General features: G+C 40.3%; 1 protein-coding gene across 1 annotated transcript in view; it reads left to right on the top strand.

Moving 5' to 3' along the window:
* The window catches only part of nyap2a (neuronal tyrosine-phosphorylated phosphoinositide-3-kinase adaptor 2a), a 54,828-nt gene that overhangs the window by 23,638 nt on the left and 16,121 nt on the right, over positions 1–15,069 (top strand). Inside the window, exons 4-5 of the mRNA XM_078282321.1 lie at positions 8,038–8,169; positions 11,924–12,033. Of these exons, the coding sequence (XP_078138447.1) occupies positions 8,038–8,169; positions 11,924–12,033 (242 nt within the window). The remainder of the gene's footprint in view (positions 1–8,037; positions 8,170–11,923; positions 12,034–15,069) is intronic.

Genomic DNA, 15,069 nt, shown 5'->3' with positions numbered 1-15,069 from the left:
AATGGTCCGCAACTCCCAACAAAATGGTCCACCACTTGTAGAATTTCAAAGTCTATTTATTTTGCAGAGCAATGCTTACGCGTTTCGACTGTCTTTCTCAGAGCATTGAGAACAACAGACTGACAGAGTCTTTATAGCTCTGTTGAGGAGAGATCATCTACAGGTGTGGTGACTCTGCCTACAGGTGAAGCGACCAGTGGGTAAACAACATTTCAATCAATCAATTTAGCCTGCTGTTACAATGGAATGTGATCATTAGGAATAAGTATTTGATGTCATATGGTAGCCCTTTAAAGGTGCAAAACTATGTAAATGTCCTGCCAATGCGTCACTGATTTATTTACAATTGTGCATTGATTTGTATATACTTCTCTTTTTTTCTTTCCACTAATTTCTTGATGTTTGTGGTGATGTGGTGGCCCCTCCACTCATCTATTTACTGTCCCCATTTTTTAATTTATTTTTTTGTTTGTTTTCTGTTGGGACTGTGATGAATTGTTCTGGAGATGTAGAGACACTCATTGTAACAGCAGGCTAAATTTATTGACTGAAATGTTGTTTACCCACTGGTCGCTTCACCTGTAGGCGGAGTCACCACACCTGTGGATGATCTCTCCTCAAACAGAGCTATAAAGATAATAATAAATAGACTTTGAAACTCTACAAGTGGTGGACCATTTTTTCACATGTTTATGACTCTACCCTGGCACCAGCACCCCAACCTAACAGTCTAAGAAAGTCTGCTAGTAGCGCTAGCAGTTTACTTCTAATTCCTAGATTATATCACCTTGAGACATATACAATTATTCAGCACCACGGAGAGCATTACAACCACAGCCTGCAGTTTCATGTTATGCTACCAAAGTCTAAAATCTGCCACTGTCCATGGCGCCCAAACGGTGTACAAATGGAAAGACATACATATTGTAATTTGGCTTTGTAATTTGGTTTGTATTCATTATCTGAAGCTGTAAACAAAATATGGCCAGAAGTGCAAATAAACACCATTAGCTACATGACCGGGTTTATGGAGACTGTGTTTCCATTATTTTCTGATCAGCATTTCAAATGTATGAGTAACCTACCTAGGCCTGCAGCGCTCATTGTCTACGTTTACAGTCGCACAATAATGCGACTATTGCCAATACTGCGATTAAGGCAATAGTCTGAAGCTGTTTACATGATTGTATAAACTGACAACTCCCCAGAATAATCCCGTTTACACACGTAGGCAGGCAGGTAGGCGAACAAAAGGGTTTATTGCCACACAGGCAAAAAAAACAGCAGTTAAGCACATAGCTAAACTACAGATGAAAAACTACTCGACAGTAGCGGCACAGGCTAAGGCAAAACAACAACTGAGCACAGAGACAGGGGAGAGCACAGACTAAATACATGAGGGTAAATTACTAACAAGAGACAGCTGGGGAAACCGGACAATTGACACAGGAAGTTGACAGGGAGAAAACGCACATGGGGAGACAAAAACAAAACATGTCATGGAGTAGCTGGAGCAGGTGTGACATATACTGGTTTTTTTTAATAAAAAAGAACTTGTTTGCTGTCCCGCCACTTTCAAATTTAATCAAAACAACCACAGCCATAATTCTGCTCTACCATGTCATGTTGTGCGTTGCAGCCTTATGCCTATCCAGGCCATAATATACAAAACACAACAACAGCAATAGTGCACTGTGTGCACATTGCTGCAAGACAGCACACAAATAAACAACAGCATGACCAATAGCATTGTGTAAAGGCGCACAAATGCGCACGAAAAAAACACCAAGGACAACAGCATTGCTTAGGCCCTACATTTGTCCAACCATGCTGACCACAGGCAAACAAATGCATGCAATACAGAGTTACACCACCATTACCTACAGCACAGAACAGCAGACAAGACGAACATGAAAATAGTCTACTCATCCACCCTCCGTGCCGCTCCTTATTGATGCTAATAAAGCTGGAGATGTCGTTTTCCTGTGGAATGGAATCTCCTCAGCAAATGGTCCTTCCACTCATCCTTGTATTTCTTAGTCAAGTCCTTTTCAAAACCTAATTGAATCAGGTGGGCTTTGCACGGATGAAGCATGCTCCTTCGGTGATCGGTAAAGACATTTTTCAATGCTGAAAACGAGTTCTCACATGTAGCAGTGGAGGCCCCAAACGTTAAAGCAGACTTAAACAGCACCATGACACTTCTAGGCTAGTCTAAGCTACTCACAAACTCCTGAATTGGCCGGGCAATGGCAGTATCACACAACACTGTTTACCGACCCACCAACTTACTTGAAAACTCACAAGTAATGTATTCAATTCAATTAAATTCAATTCAATACTTTATTGCCATGTCAACACAGTTGATAGGAATTTGCCTCAGTGCAGCTCTTAAGAACAGACAAAAAAAACACACACATAAGTAAATAAAATATATAAAATAAGAACAGCAAAAACAGTTATCACATTTATACATTCAAACATACATAATATGATAAAGTCCTAAAGTGCTTTGTGCTGCTACATTCGTTTTAAAGTGCTTGTTGCCTTGTGCTGCTACCAACCTACTTTTAAAGTGCATGTTGGCTAATGCTTGCTCTACTACTACAAGTGCTTGTGCGTCAGAGTCCAAGTAACGAACAGCCTCAGGATACCTACTGTTCCGGAGGCGAGATGTCCTACACCTAAAACTCTGTAATCTGAATTTGTGATATCTGAGGAGATAAGGCTAGCAGAATCAGTGACTTCTTTTAAATCACTTCTTAAAACCTTTTTTCTTTTTTTATAGACTTGCTTTTATGTGATGTCGTCTCTTTTTATCGTCTTTTTATCTTTTCATCTTTTTATCTTCTAGCGTCTTTTTATTGTCTCTATTGGCTTTAATCATCTTTTTATCATCTTTCTATTGTCTTTTACGTCTTTTGTCTTTATTTTTACTTTATCTTAATTTTATCTTAATTTTATTTTAACCTTACTGTTTATGTTGGTTTTCATTTTACGATTATACCACTATTTACTTGAATGTTGCTCCTTTCCATCTCCGTTCCCCTATGAATTTAACCACTGTTTATTATTGTTTTATTGCTTTTAAATTCATATTTTGAGTATTCTGCTTTTATTTTGTCTGTCAAAGCACTTTGTAAACTCTGTTTTTAAAGGTGCTATATAAATAAATGTATTATTATTATTATTATTATTATTATTAGAGGTCTAAATTTATGTCAGTCACAAATAGCCTATATGACACATATTTGATTTAGTTTAACAATATATTTATTTTTGGATTAGACTTTGCATCTAAACATCATATATATCATAGCATTAAAAAAAATCACTGAAAGATTTTTATAAAACATATTTTATTTGGGGGCGGGCAAAGATGTAAATTGGGCGGGCCTGGCCCGGTCTGGCCCGGTCTGGCCCTCCCTCAATGCCAGGCCTGTGCCTATCTCTATAACAATTACAAAATGGCATGCTTCAGGCTCTACTACAGGAAACCTGTTGGAAGGAAGGAGGCGATGCATGCAGTTGTTTTGGTGTGTTTGGATGGAGCGGTGAGCCGAAATCACGCCCCATATGGGAACTTTACTGGGCTGACAGCACACGAGCGACACTGGCTGCTACACCTTCTTATAATATAATACTTCCATGGTAGTTTGGTTGTAGCAGAAACTTTTAATCTCTGGTTGTAATCCATACATCGTTTTATATGTCTTTCACCGTCAGAGGGGGAGACAAAGTGAGGAAATCAGGGAGTGCTTGCAACCATGGAAAGCTTGAATGTAGTAATAAGAGGTTGCATTGAAATGCCTTTTTAAAAATAATTTTACAAATAAATTAAAAAAATTCAGTAATTTATTCATCAACTATATCATTCAACTATAAAGCAAGGAATCTCTGTCTGTGAGTGAGTGAGTGTGTCCTTCGCATATCTCGAGAACCATTCGGACGATCGACTTCACACTTGGCGGGTGTATTGCTGGGGACCCAAGGACCTGCAGTGTTGGATTTGGTGCAATTTGGACACGCGACACGTTCAATATTAATAAACTTTGAATAAACAAGCGGACAGCGCTCTGTGCAGCAGTGGGGCTCAAGCGGTAGGGGCACACGCAGATCTCGAGAAAGTTGCACTATGGGCACGAGCAGTACGGGCACGCGCGGTTCTCGGAAAGCTGCACTACGGGCATGAGCAGTACGGGCACGCGCGGTTCTCGGAAAGCTCACTACGGGCATGAGCGGTTCTCGAGAAAGCTGCAAGCTGCAATCGGCCCGTTCCGGACTGGCACGTTTTGAATGGGCACTGCACTAGTAGCTTAAAGACAAAATAATGAAGTTAAATGATTATTATTAACATTTGAGAAAGTTTTTAGTAACAGTTTTATGTAATGTAGCATTTGAATGTGAATTTAATGAATCACTTTATATAAAATATTTTTGAGTGTATATATATGTTAACTGATCAATAATCATTTAACTGGTCTATAATGCTAAGGCTAGCAGTAGAGGACAGGGCTTGTACTTTGTCATTTGAGTGATGCAATCCTCGGCACACCCTGTTAGTAGATCAGCTTCACTACATCGCATGTGTTTTTACACTCACAGCCTTTTTGTAGATTTGTAGATCAGGCCTTATGACAGTGATTGGACAGTTTAATATACAGTAGCACTGTTAACTGTATGTCCTGTGATAGTATAATGCTCACTGTGTTTTGTAACAGCATGGCTGACCTATTTCTGGCTGCATCCTGATACACACAGAGAGCACACACACACACACACACACACACACACAAACAATTATTTAACTCTAAATGGAGTTGTTTGGCAGTCTGGACTGTCTGGCTCTACATCTAATTTGCTTTCTCGCCTCCCTTTTCCTCTATTGTCTCAATCTACTGTGTCAATCCTCCTGTTTCTCTAAGTTTGTTCTTGTCCCTCTCATACTGCTTCTCTTCATTTGTCTGTCTCTCTCCATGTATCTTGCTGTGTCTCTCTGTCTTTCCCTCTGTGTCTCTCACTTTGTGCTTATGTCTCTCTCTTTATCGTCCAGTCCAGCAGTCTGCCTGCAGACAGCTCGTCTCTGAAGCTAAAATAATTGAAAAGCTTTCATCTGCTGGCAAAGCAATTTCCTTAATGCTGTCAGCAGACTGGGAGGAGGGGAAAGACAAGAGACAGATGATAGGGATGGAGAGATGGAGGAGAGAGAGGAGGGGAGGAACAGGAGGATAGAGGAGAGGGAAAAGGGCGTGGTTATGGACAGATGAATGGAGGGATAGAGGATAAATCAATTATAACACCTTTTGTGCAAGATTGCAATACAAAATGCTTAACAAGATAAGATCAATAAAGAGATACAACACAATAATGAAAATAATAATAATAGATAATAATAATAATAGTAATAAAAAATATGAATCGTAAAAACATTATAATGCAATGAAATAAGATAAAAGACAGTTAAAATAGATAAAAAGGAAATAAAATGTGATGCATAAATTTGGGAGCATGGTGAAACTGAGACCACTGCATTAAAGATTAAAACAGATTACTTAAAAGCTATAGGTAAAACTAAATCAAGGTCAGATAAGCTATGAGTTTAATAACTCATACTTCTGTAAAAGCTAAACTAAAAAGGTCCGCTTTTGTTTAAAAGATTGTTGATTTTTGATTGATTTTGTTTAAAAGCGGACAGATTGTGACACCCTCAGGTTCTCTGGCAGGCTGTTCCGGAGGTGAAGACCATAGACACAAGCAGCAACCTCCCAGGTGTTAGTCCTAGCCCGTGGAACAACTAAAAGGCCCGTGCCAGAGGGTCGGAGGGGTTGAGAGGGAACATACCTTAAAAGCATATCTGACGTATTCATTTAGAGATTTAAACACAGATGGCAGTCAAGATGGTGTCGTTTGATGTTGTTTAACCGCCATGCTACGAGCTAAACAAAAGAGATCATTGTTGTAGTTTGCATTAACGGTACACCTGTTGAAATTATTAATTGCTTCAAATTTCTAGGCATTCATATTTCCAACTCTCTCTCCTGGTCCTTCAATACCAGCTACACCTTTAAGAATGTGCAATAGAGACTGTACTTTCTGAGATGCCTTAAAAACTGAAAACAAGCACCATCATCAACTTCTATAGAGCTACAATAGAGAGTATGATTACTGGAGGCATTCCGGTGTGGTTTGGCAACCTCACGACACAAGATCACAAGCCATTAAAAAGTATAATAACAATGGCAATGAGGATCATGGACTCACCAATGCCACAGCTTCAGGATATCTATACCACCTGCCGCGAAAAGATGGCCCTAAATATCATCAAGGACAAGAGCCACCCAGCAGACACACACACACACACACACACACACACACACACACACACACACACACACACACACACACGTGCACACAAGCACAACTCACTCCATTGTATTTTATTGTGTGTCATTTGTTGTATTTTTATTTTTACCTTGTTATATATTAAGGCTGAGAGCCAGGCCACACACATTTCATTGCATTTGAATGTATGTGGTACTTTTGGAGCGCATATGACAATAAACGTAAACTTAAGTTTAACTTAACATCAGTAAAAGGATCTTAAAATCTGGTGTTGCCTTGTAATGTGGCAAAAACAGGTGTAATGTGTGCTCTCCTTCTGGTCTTGCTCAGCACACATGCTACTGCATTTTGAATGATCTTCAGTTTTTCTAAAGCTTTCTTGGTGGACCAGACATGAGAGCATTACAATAGTCAAGCCTGCTAGTAATAAAAGCGTGCATTAATCTCTCAGTATCTACCTGAGAGAGAAACAGTTGCACTTTTGCAATATTTCGAAGGTGATAAAAGGCAGTTTGGGTGATTATTTCTAATATGGGCTTCAAAATTCAAGTCAGGGTGTGGAAGCACAGCAAGGTTTTTAGCCTGGGGTATGACATGTTGCGCCAAGGATTTTAGGTTAGTGCAAAACTTTCCTCTCTGGCCTTTAGCTCTGATAATTAGGACCTCTGCTTTATCTTTGTTCAATTGCAAGAAATTAAGCGACATCCGCAAGTTAACATGGTTGATGCACTCAACCAGTTTATCAATAGGGCTGATATCCTTGGGTGATATAGAGATATACAATTGGATATTGTCTGCATAGCTATGTAAATGAATCCCATATAATCTGATAATATTCCCAGTGGCAGCATGTATAGGCTTAACAATAGAGGTCCCTGGATCGAGCCTTGAGGGACCCCAGATTTTATAATAATGTTACCCAAGGAGTGGTCACCAATGGAGACAAAATAGTCTCTTCCAGACAAATAGGTCCGAAACCAATTTAAAACTGTGCCAGAGAGGCCAACCCACTTCTGTTTGTTTATAAGAACATCATGGTCGACTGTTTCAAAAGCCGCACTTAAGTCTAAAAGCACTTGAGAGAAGATTGAGAGATTCTTATCATCCATGTTCAATCTCAGGTCATTTACAACTTCAACTAGAGCTGTCTCGGTGCTGTGGCGAGCACAACAACTAGTTTCTCAAGGATGTTGCTTAAAAAAGAAAGATTTGAAATTTACCTAAAATGGCTTGTTAAGCACTAAAGGATCTAGGTTACTTTTCTTGAGGTTTCACAAAAACAGTTTTCAGTGTAGAGGGGAGATACCAGTAAACAGATAATGATTTACAATCGGTAGCACCTCATCTTTTATACAATTAAACACTGTTAAAAGGTGGTGGGGGTTGGGTCAAGTGAGCACTGCAAATTCTTCACATTTTGATGTTGATTTGTTGATTAATGTTGATTAGGGTAGGCCACACAGCGATAGCTGTAGGCATGGTGGTGTGAAACAGCTTTTTGAACGCATCCTTTGTTTTATTTTATTAGGGAAAGACAAGCTGGCCTGGGAGTGTCATACTCTAGTTTAGGGCAGATTTTGAAATCTGATCAAAATATGGGAGAAATGAGATCCCAGGAGAAAATCGGGAGTCTCCCGGGAAAATCGGGAGGGTTCTGCTCCCTCCATTTCCATTTTTCTTCTTTTGTCTCTGCAGGAGATTCCAGGTCACTTCCCAGACATGACAGTAAGGACAGAGAGAGGGAATGGGATGGACAATCAAGCCCTGCCTCCAGTAGGATGGGGAGGTCCTCTGTCAGCCCCACTATGATGCTGGGAGGAGGAGGAGGTGAGCAGATCAATTTGTTGTTTTATCATTTAGGCTTACAATTGATTTAACACATTTGTCCAAACTGCAGTCAATGCTTTCAAAATACGTAACACTTGATCCAATATATACAGTATATTCCACTGCAAAATTCGATATTGCCTTCTTTTCATGTAATAGTAAATTAGCTGATGTACAGTATCTTAACTTGAATCATGGATCACAGCACAGAATAAACCTAGGCTGCCTCTGTACACACATTTAATACAATTTATTACCATTACTAATATTATTATTGTCATTATTAATTATTTTTTAGAATAATAACAATAATAATAGTAATATCTAGAGAGACTGCCCTAACCATGTTGGACCCATTTTCTGTGGCGATGCAAACAAGTCTCTCCTCCTGCAAACCCATGCCGACATCGCTTTCCTCAGGCCATTGGCAATTGACTGGCTGTTTGGTTTTGTGGAAAACATTACTTTATTGTATAATTGTTATTGATGTAATGAATTGTCGGGCTCATGAAGGGCTCCACCATTCTGCTTGACAACAGGTCAGTTGAATACTGCTGAATACTCAGCAGCTGAGACATCCTCCTCTGCTTGCCCTCTATGCTTTGCATATAGCGCAGGCAATGCCACGTTGGAGAAATGATTGTGTGAGAGAATCTTAGATCTTTTTTCCAGCCTGTTTATAATTTTCTCTCACTGTTTACAGTGTTTACTGGACATGTCTTTCGCCAAATGGAATGTGATTGCCTCTGGAGCTGGAAGGATACGGAGATGCGTTGTACAGTGTCCCCATTATGGGACTATATTGGGGAAGGACAGGGATTTTGTGGCGTGGCAACATTGTTCTTGGCCTTCATGCATTCATCATATTTGACTTTGTGATGGCTTTGCAGGTGGTTAAATAGGTTGTTGCTGACGCAACCCTAAAACACACTTTGCATAGTATTTGTACCTGATCAACATCACTTGCTCTAAATCCCAAATAGTTACAAACAATGGATGATGGTCCATTTCTAGGAACTAACTCTTCTCGTTCTGCTCCTGACATTTGGTGGTCTACCTTGTCAATCTTATCTTAAAGTTACAATAAGCAATTTTTAGACCACTAGAGAGCATCAGAAACCGCAACACATTTTGTAAACACACACAGCAAAACTGCTGGGCGACGGAAGCCCTTAAGGACAAACCGTGCATGAAGGCTAATGGCTAAAATAAACGTACCGAGAAATATTGGCGGTTACCAGTCTCACTTTGCCAGATTTTTCTCCCGCTGAAGGTCACATGTCCCACTCGCTCACTTCATCGATTCCGCCATTACCAGAATTTTTTTCAGGGAGGGGAGGGGAGAGAGAGGAGAGGAGCTCGTTTTAAAAAAAGGAAAAGCTACAACTCGGGCCGAACATGACAACAAGCTTTAGGAAAGAGGTGCAAACAACAGCACAGCTGCTGCTGTGTGGCTGTTTGTTTACATCATTACGTCTCACAGAAATCTCCACGTAGCACACGTTAGCTTCAGGATTGGTTACAGGGTCTGAAATCGCTTATTGCAGGTTTAAGCTTTGCCTGTGTAGCAACCGTGTTTGGGAAGCAGAGACCGTAAAATTGTTACTCAGAGCACCTGTGATTGGTCAGTTTACCTGGGAATGGGGAGCACTTTGTTTGATGCAGCAGAGCAGGCTCTCTAAGCCCAATGCATCAATATCACAGGTGATCATGTTTAATAAATTGTGGAAGCCAAAATCGTGGTCACTATTAATATAAGATTAATTTTGCAGCCTTAAAGGAATAGTTCACCCAAAAATGAAAATTCAGTCATTATCTCCTCCCCCCATGCCAGCTGAAACTCGGGTGCAGTTTGTTAGTCCATACAGCGTCCTGAGCTAATCACTTTGGGATCGTTTGGCTTCCGGAGACTTGCATTATGCTGGACGAGCTGCATGGAGCCATTTTATGGTGCGGAGGAGATAATGACTGAATTTTCATTTTTGGGTGAACTATTCCTTTAACAACACCATTTCAGGAGATGGCTGCACAAAGGATGACATTTCCCCCATGTTGTCCATGGACATTGACAGATAAGACAGATAAGATCAAAGCCAAGAACCTCGGGGTGATCCTGGACAAGCAGCTGTCCTGCTCTGCCTACATTGCAGCAACAACCCTGTAGGTTCTCCCTCTATAACATCCGCAAAATCGGCACAACTCCTGGCCCAGGCACTTGTCATCTCCCGCCTGGACTACTGCAACGTTCTTCTGGCCGGGCGACCCTCTGCCATCAGACCTTTACAGCCAATCAGAACGCTGCAGCCGTCTGGTGTTCAACCAACCAAAATTCTCTCACGTCACTCCCCTCTTCCGGACGCTTCACTGGCTTCCATATCTGCTGGTAGAATGGTGGAATGAGCTCCGCCCCCTTCTGTCAGAACGGCCGAATCACTGCCCATTTTTCGGTGGAGACTAAAGACACATCTCTTCAGGTTACACCTGGACCCCTCCTGATCTAACCTATCTTCTTAACCTTCTTTAAAAAAAATAAAAATAAAAATTCAATGAATGCTACTTATTCCTATTAAAAGGCTTAGCTGATGAAGACTGTGATGCACAGTTGGTTTCACTACTGTTGACAAAATGCACTTATTGTAAGTCACTTTGGACAAAAGCGTCTGCTAAATGACATAATGTAATGTAATAAGATCCTCCTATGTACTATGAACTCAAAGTTCTTGTTTGGCTGCTGTCCTCTCTGAGACTGAGAAACACAAATAGTGTAGATGGCATATAGTTACAGTGTAATTATGTTGCTGTAATGTTACACAGTCACATTGCTAATGTTACACATCTTCATTCTGGCAGTTTCTCTCAAAGGGAACCTTGTACACTTGTTTGGTGCAAATGGCTTTTCTTTTCAGGACATGGTAGGTTGTGAGCATACTGATATGCTGAATATTGTGGAAGACTTCAGTGTCTTGTATGATTCATTACTGTATTTCTTTCAGGTAAATTCTATTATTTTGCGCAACCATGTCTATGATGGCATTTTCCTGTTGCTCTAAGCCGAATAAGAAACCTGAATGTGATTTTCTTTCCATTCTAAATAATGTATTGGGAAATATAAAATGTTAGCTTACTCTGTCAATCAATGTAACTGTTCTCTGACAGGTTGCCAGTTGTTGATGGTTAGTGGAGGTTGGAGGATAGTGGGGAAACACTGTTAGTAGCTTTCTCTATTGTAAATATCATTTTATTCTAAATATAATAATAAAAATACTATTGTTACAGGAACAGTTCGAACAGAAATTTAGCTTTTCTAGTTTTACTTAATTTTGTCTTTGGAGAAATGTATTCTGTGAGGGGTTTGAATTGTAAATTAATTGTAGGGTAATTAATAGGTGTGTATTTATATTGATTAGGGTTAGGGTTAATGAGTTGTAATATTGATATACTGTATGTTGTTGTCTGTAGACAGTTGACAACCATTTGGTGCTATATGGCAGTTCTATTTAGAACCATTTGACAATGGTCCTTAATAAGAACCTTTAAGTATAGGTTCCATGGGTACTGTTTGAAAGCTTTTGTTGTTAGTGTGTACTCTTCCTGTTCTGGTCTCAGCTCTGCTTCTAGTACCGCATTAGTGACTGTCCACCTTATGAAGACGTTATGACTGTGGATACCTTACTGTTGTGGATTTATATGACTGTGGATACCTTACTGTTGTGGATTTCTTATGAACTGAATTGTGAACCTGCTCTCTCTGCAGAGTCCAAGGCAGTGTGTAAACTGGGCCGATCATCCTCCACTTCAGGAGTACCTTCCCCTGGGGGGACGCCCCAACGTCAGCCCCACGACCCCCACCCGGCCCTCAGCCAGGTATTTCCACACCACTAGACAGAGACAGAGACTGTGTGGATCCCTGAGCTGCTGTTGTCTACCTGTCTGTCTACCTGTCTGTCTACCTGTCTGTCGCTGCCTGCCTCCCCACACCCAACTCCTTTTCTGTCAAATACTGAGAATGTTTCCATATATCCTGTTTACTGGCTGATTGTTTTGACTGGTTTGGTCTGTCAGACAGACACAACACACCAGGAACAGAGCATGTGTGTATACTCTTACATCAATCTCAAACCATTTTCAGCTCTGTTTTCACACTCTGATCCTCATATAAACACATCAAACCACATCAGTTGACCAGAGCCACCAACATATGTAGTTTGGTCATTCCAGTTTTCAGCCATGTTGGCTCCACAGTCCTGCTGCATAACTGTTGCTATAGTAATGATTCTGTTGCCAATATCACCATGGTGATGTTATGAAGGACATTGTTCCATATTTACAGCCACATTTCTTAAGCTGTCAACACATGATGAGGGAGGTTTGCCAAAACGTCATCACATTCACACAAATCATCTCTGCTATTGCTAAAGTCAAAAAGCAAAATGTAATTTACCCCAAGGTTGTGGTAGGGGAGAACCGGGCGATTGTAGCAGCGGTACGGCTGTAGCACGGACCCTTATGCGTGTTACACAAGAGCTAGGAACTTGAAACTTGGTAAGCAGATGCTACTCCCTGTCAAGGAATTCCCTGCAGAAAATCAACACTCTGCATTTTGTTTTTGCGGAGTTATGGCCAAAACTGTGATTTTCATGTCGGGAAATAAAATATTGAAAACTGAAGTGTTTTTCATTTTTGTCATAGAGGTTATTTATTTAACGCTGCAAACTTCTGTCATCTGTTAGACCTATCGGGAGACTAAACATCAGCGATTGTTTCATGTACCATGTTGGCTTAGCTTTTCTGTTATCCTAGCTTAAATACAGGGAGAGACGGGAGGGACGAGAGCCCTTAACTATGCATTTCATTGGTGTTATGCTGGCTGGATCTGTCTTCCGGCTGGAAGACAGACAGAGGTCTGATCAGTGAGGTGAGGTGTATGGGAGAGCCTGCAGGCGGTCTGGCATGAGACACAGTCTTATTTGAGGTGCAGTAAACGCATGTCCCTGTTTATTAAATATTTATTTTTTAGGCTTTATTGACAGTGTTAGAGAAAGACAGGAAGGTATGGGAGAGAGAGAGGGGTCACTGCGGGAAGGACTGAGCCTTATGGTACGCACTCTACTCGGTGAGCCACCGGGGCGCCCCACATCCCTGTTTATATATCAGCTGTCACTGAAAAATGACAGCGGATATATAGATTAGGTACATTTTCTGAAAAAAAGTGTAGACCATGGTGTAGACTAGACATTACAAGCAAAACATGACAAGAAATTGATAATTCGAAACATTTGTTTGTGTGGGGCATTTAATGGCGGATAAAATATTGATTAACCAGTAAAATAGTTAGACACAAGGTTTAATTTTATATATTTGTAACATATAACGTAATAAATTGTATTACATAATGTCAACATTTGTTTGGATGATCAATTAGTGAACTAATGATAAGTATATGCCATACAAATGTGTTAGTTAACTGTTGTGTGGTCCGTTTTGACTGGTGCTACATTCCTCCCCTGCCTGTGCTACTTTCGTCCCGACAGTGAGCGGCAAAAGTAGCACTGCCTAGCTTCTGTTTTCGGTCGGATGACGTTTGATGTATTGATCCATGGGACGAAATTATTGATTATATTGGTAGGGCACATGTGTAAGTTGTCCACATTAAAATATTGTAACTCTAGGTGACGCAATATTTTTGTAATGAGCAAAAAACAAAAAAGTGCTACAATCGCCCCGGATCTCCCCTACTATTTTAATGTATTGTACAACTCCGGAAACTCACACACACAATATTAACTTCTCCATCTTTCAGCTATTTGTACGTCACACAAGGCTGTCAGTGGAAAACGGGGTGAAAGTTCAAATAATTTGAACTTTGAAGGCAGTGGCAAGGTGGAAATTCTGAGCGGTAACCCAAGTTAGAGCTAACCCAAGTTAGCGCTAACCCACCCAAGTTAGAGCTAACCCAAGTTAGCGCTGCCACTAGGTTCGGTGTCACCAGTCTCTCCATGGGAAAACAATGGCTCAGCAGGCAAACCGCGCTTTTGCTGGTAATCATGTGTTGTCAGCTTTAGTTCTAGAAAAGACCATACTACAGCCTGGACTAACTTTGTCTATATATGGCTCTGGTACAACCTGAACTAATTTTATCTAGAAAAATGTCAGTAACTTGTGGGATGCCAACTGTTACCTTGTGAATTTCGTGCATGACATTTCATGGTACAAAATACTTTTTCATATCATGAAATCCAAAAATTTCATCCACCAAATGCAGATACAATTCATTTTGAATTTGTGACTTGATCTCATGGAAGATTAAAATGCTATTTTCATTTCATGGATGAAATAAGCTCATGTTTAAATTAAATTATTTAGGTAGATTCATTGATTTGCATTTAAATAAACACAAATTTTATTCAAATCCATTTCTTCAAACACATGGCACACGTGTCATTCCTGAATTTCCCCAAGGGGGTCAATAAAGTGCTATCTTATCTTATCTTATCTTATCTTATCTTACATTTTGTGGGACAAAAATGCCACTTTTACACTGGCCTAAGTGCATAATTAAACCAGTAGATGATTGGTGCTGCAGAAAGCTTGGCACAGTCTGGAAGGGTTTGTCACATTTTGCATTGTGTTGCAGGCTAAGTGGTACATATACACAAGACAAACTCATGAGTTCATTATATATATGTATACATATTTGGCATTGAGCAAATCTTATTCATAATTGTCATTTCCTATTATTTTACACTATATAATGCGGCAAGGTATATGAGGAAATGTAAGATGAATGCATCCGTAAAGGCAAATTCCACGCAGTAAAATCACGATGAGTCAAGGCTGGCTGTCCTGCATCGTGGGGGGAGGAGCCTGTGGCTGAAGCTGCTTCTCATCAGCCTCAGCTCG

The sequence above is a fragment of the Centroberyx gerrardi genome, unplaced genomic scaffold (assembly GCF_048128805.1).
Source record: "Centroberyx gerrardi isolate f3 unplaced genomic scaffold, fCenGer3.hap1.cur.20231027 Scaffold_51, whole genome shotgun sequence".
NCBI lineage: Eukaryota > Metazoa > Chordata > Actinopteri > Beryciformes > Berycidae > Centroberyx > Centroberyx gerrardi.
The sequence above is the reverse complement of the archived record's forward strand: the minus strand, read 5'-3'. Positions and strand labels throughout refer to the sequence as shown.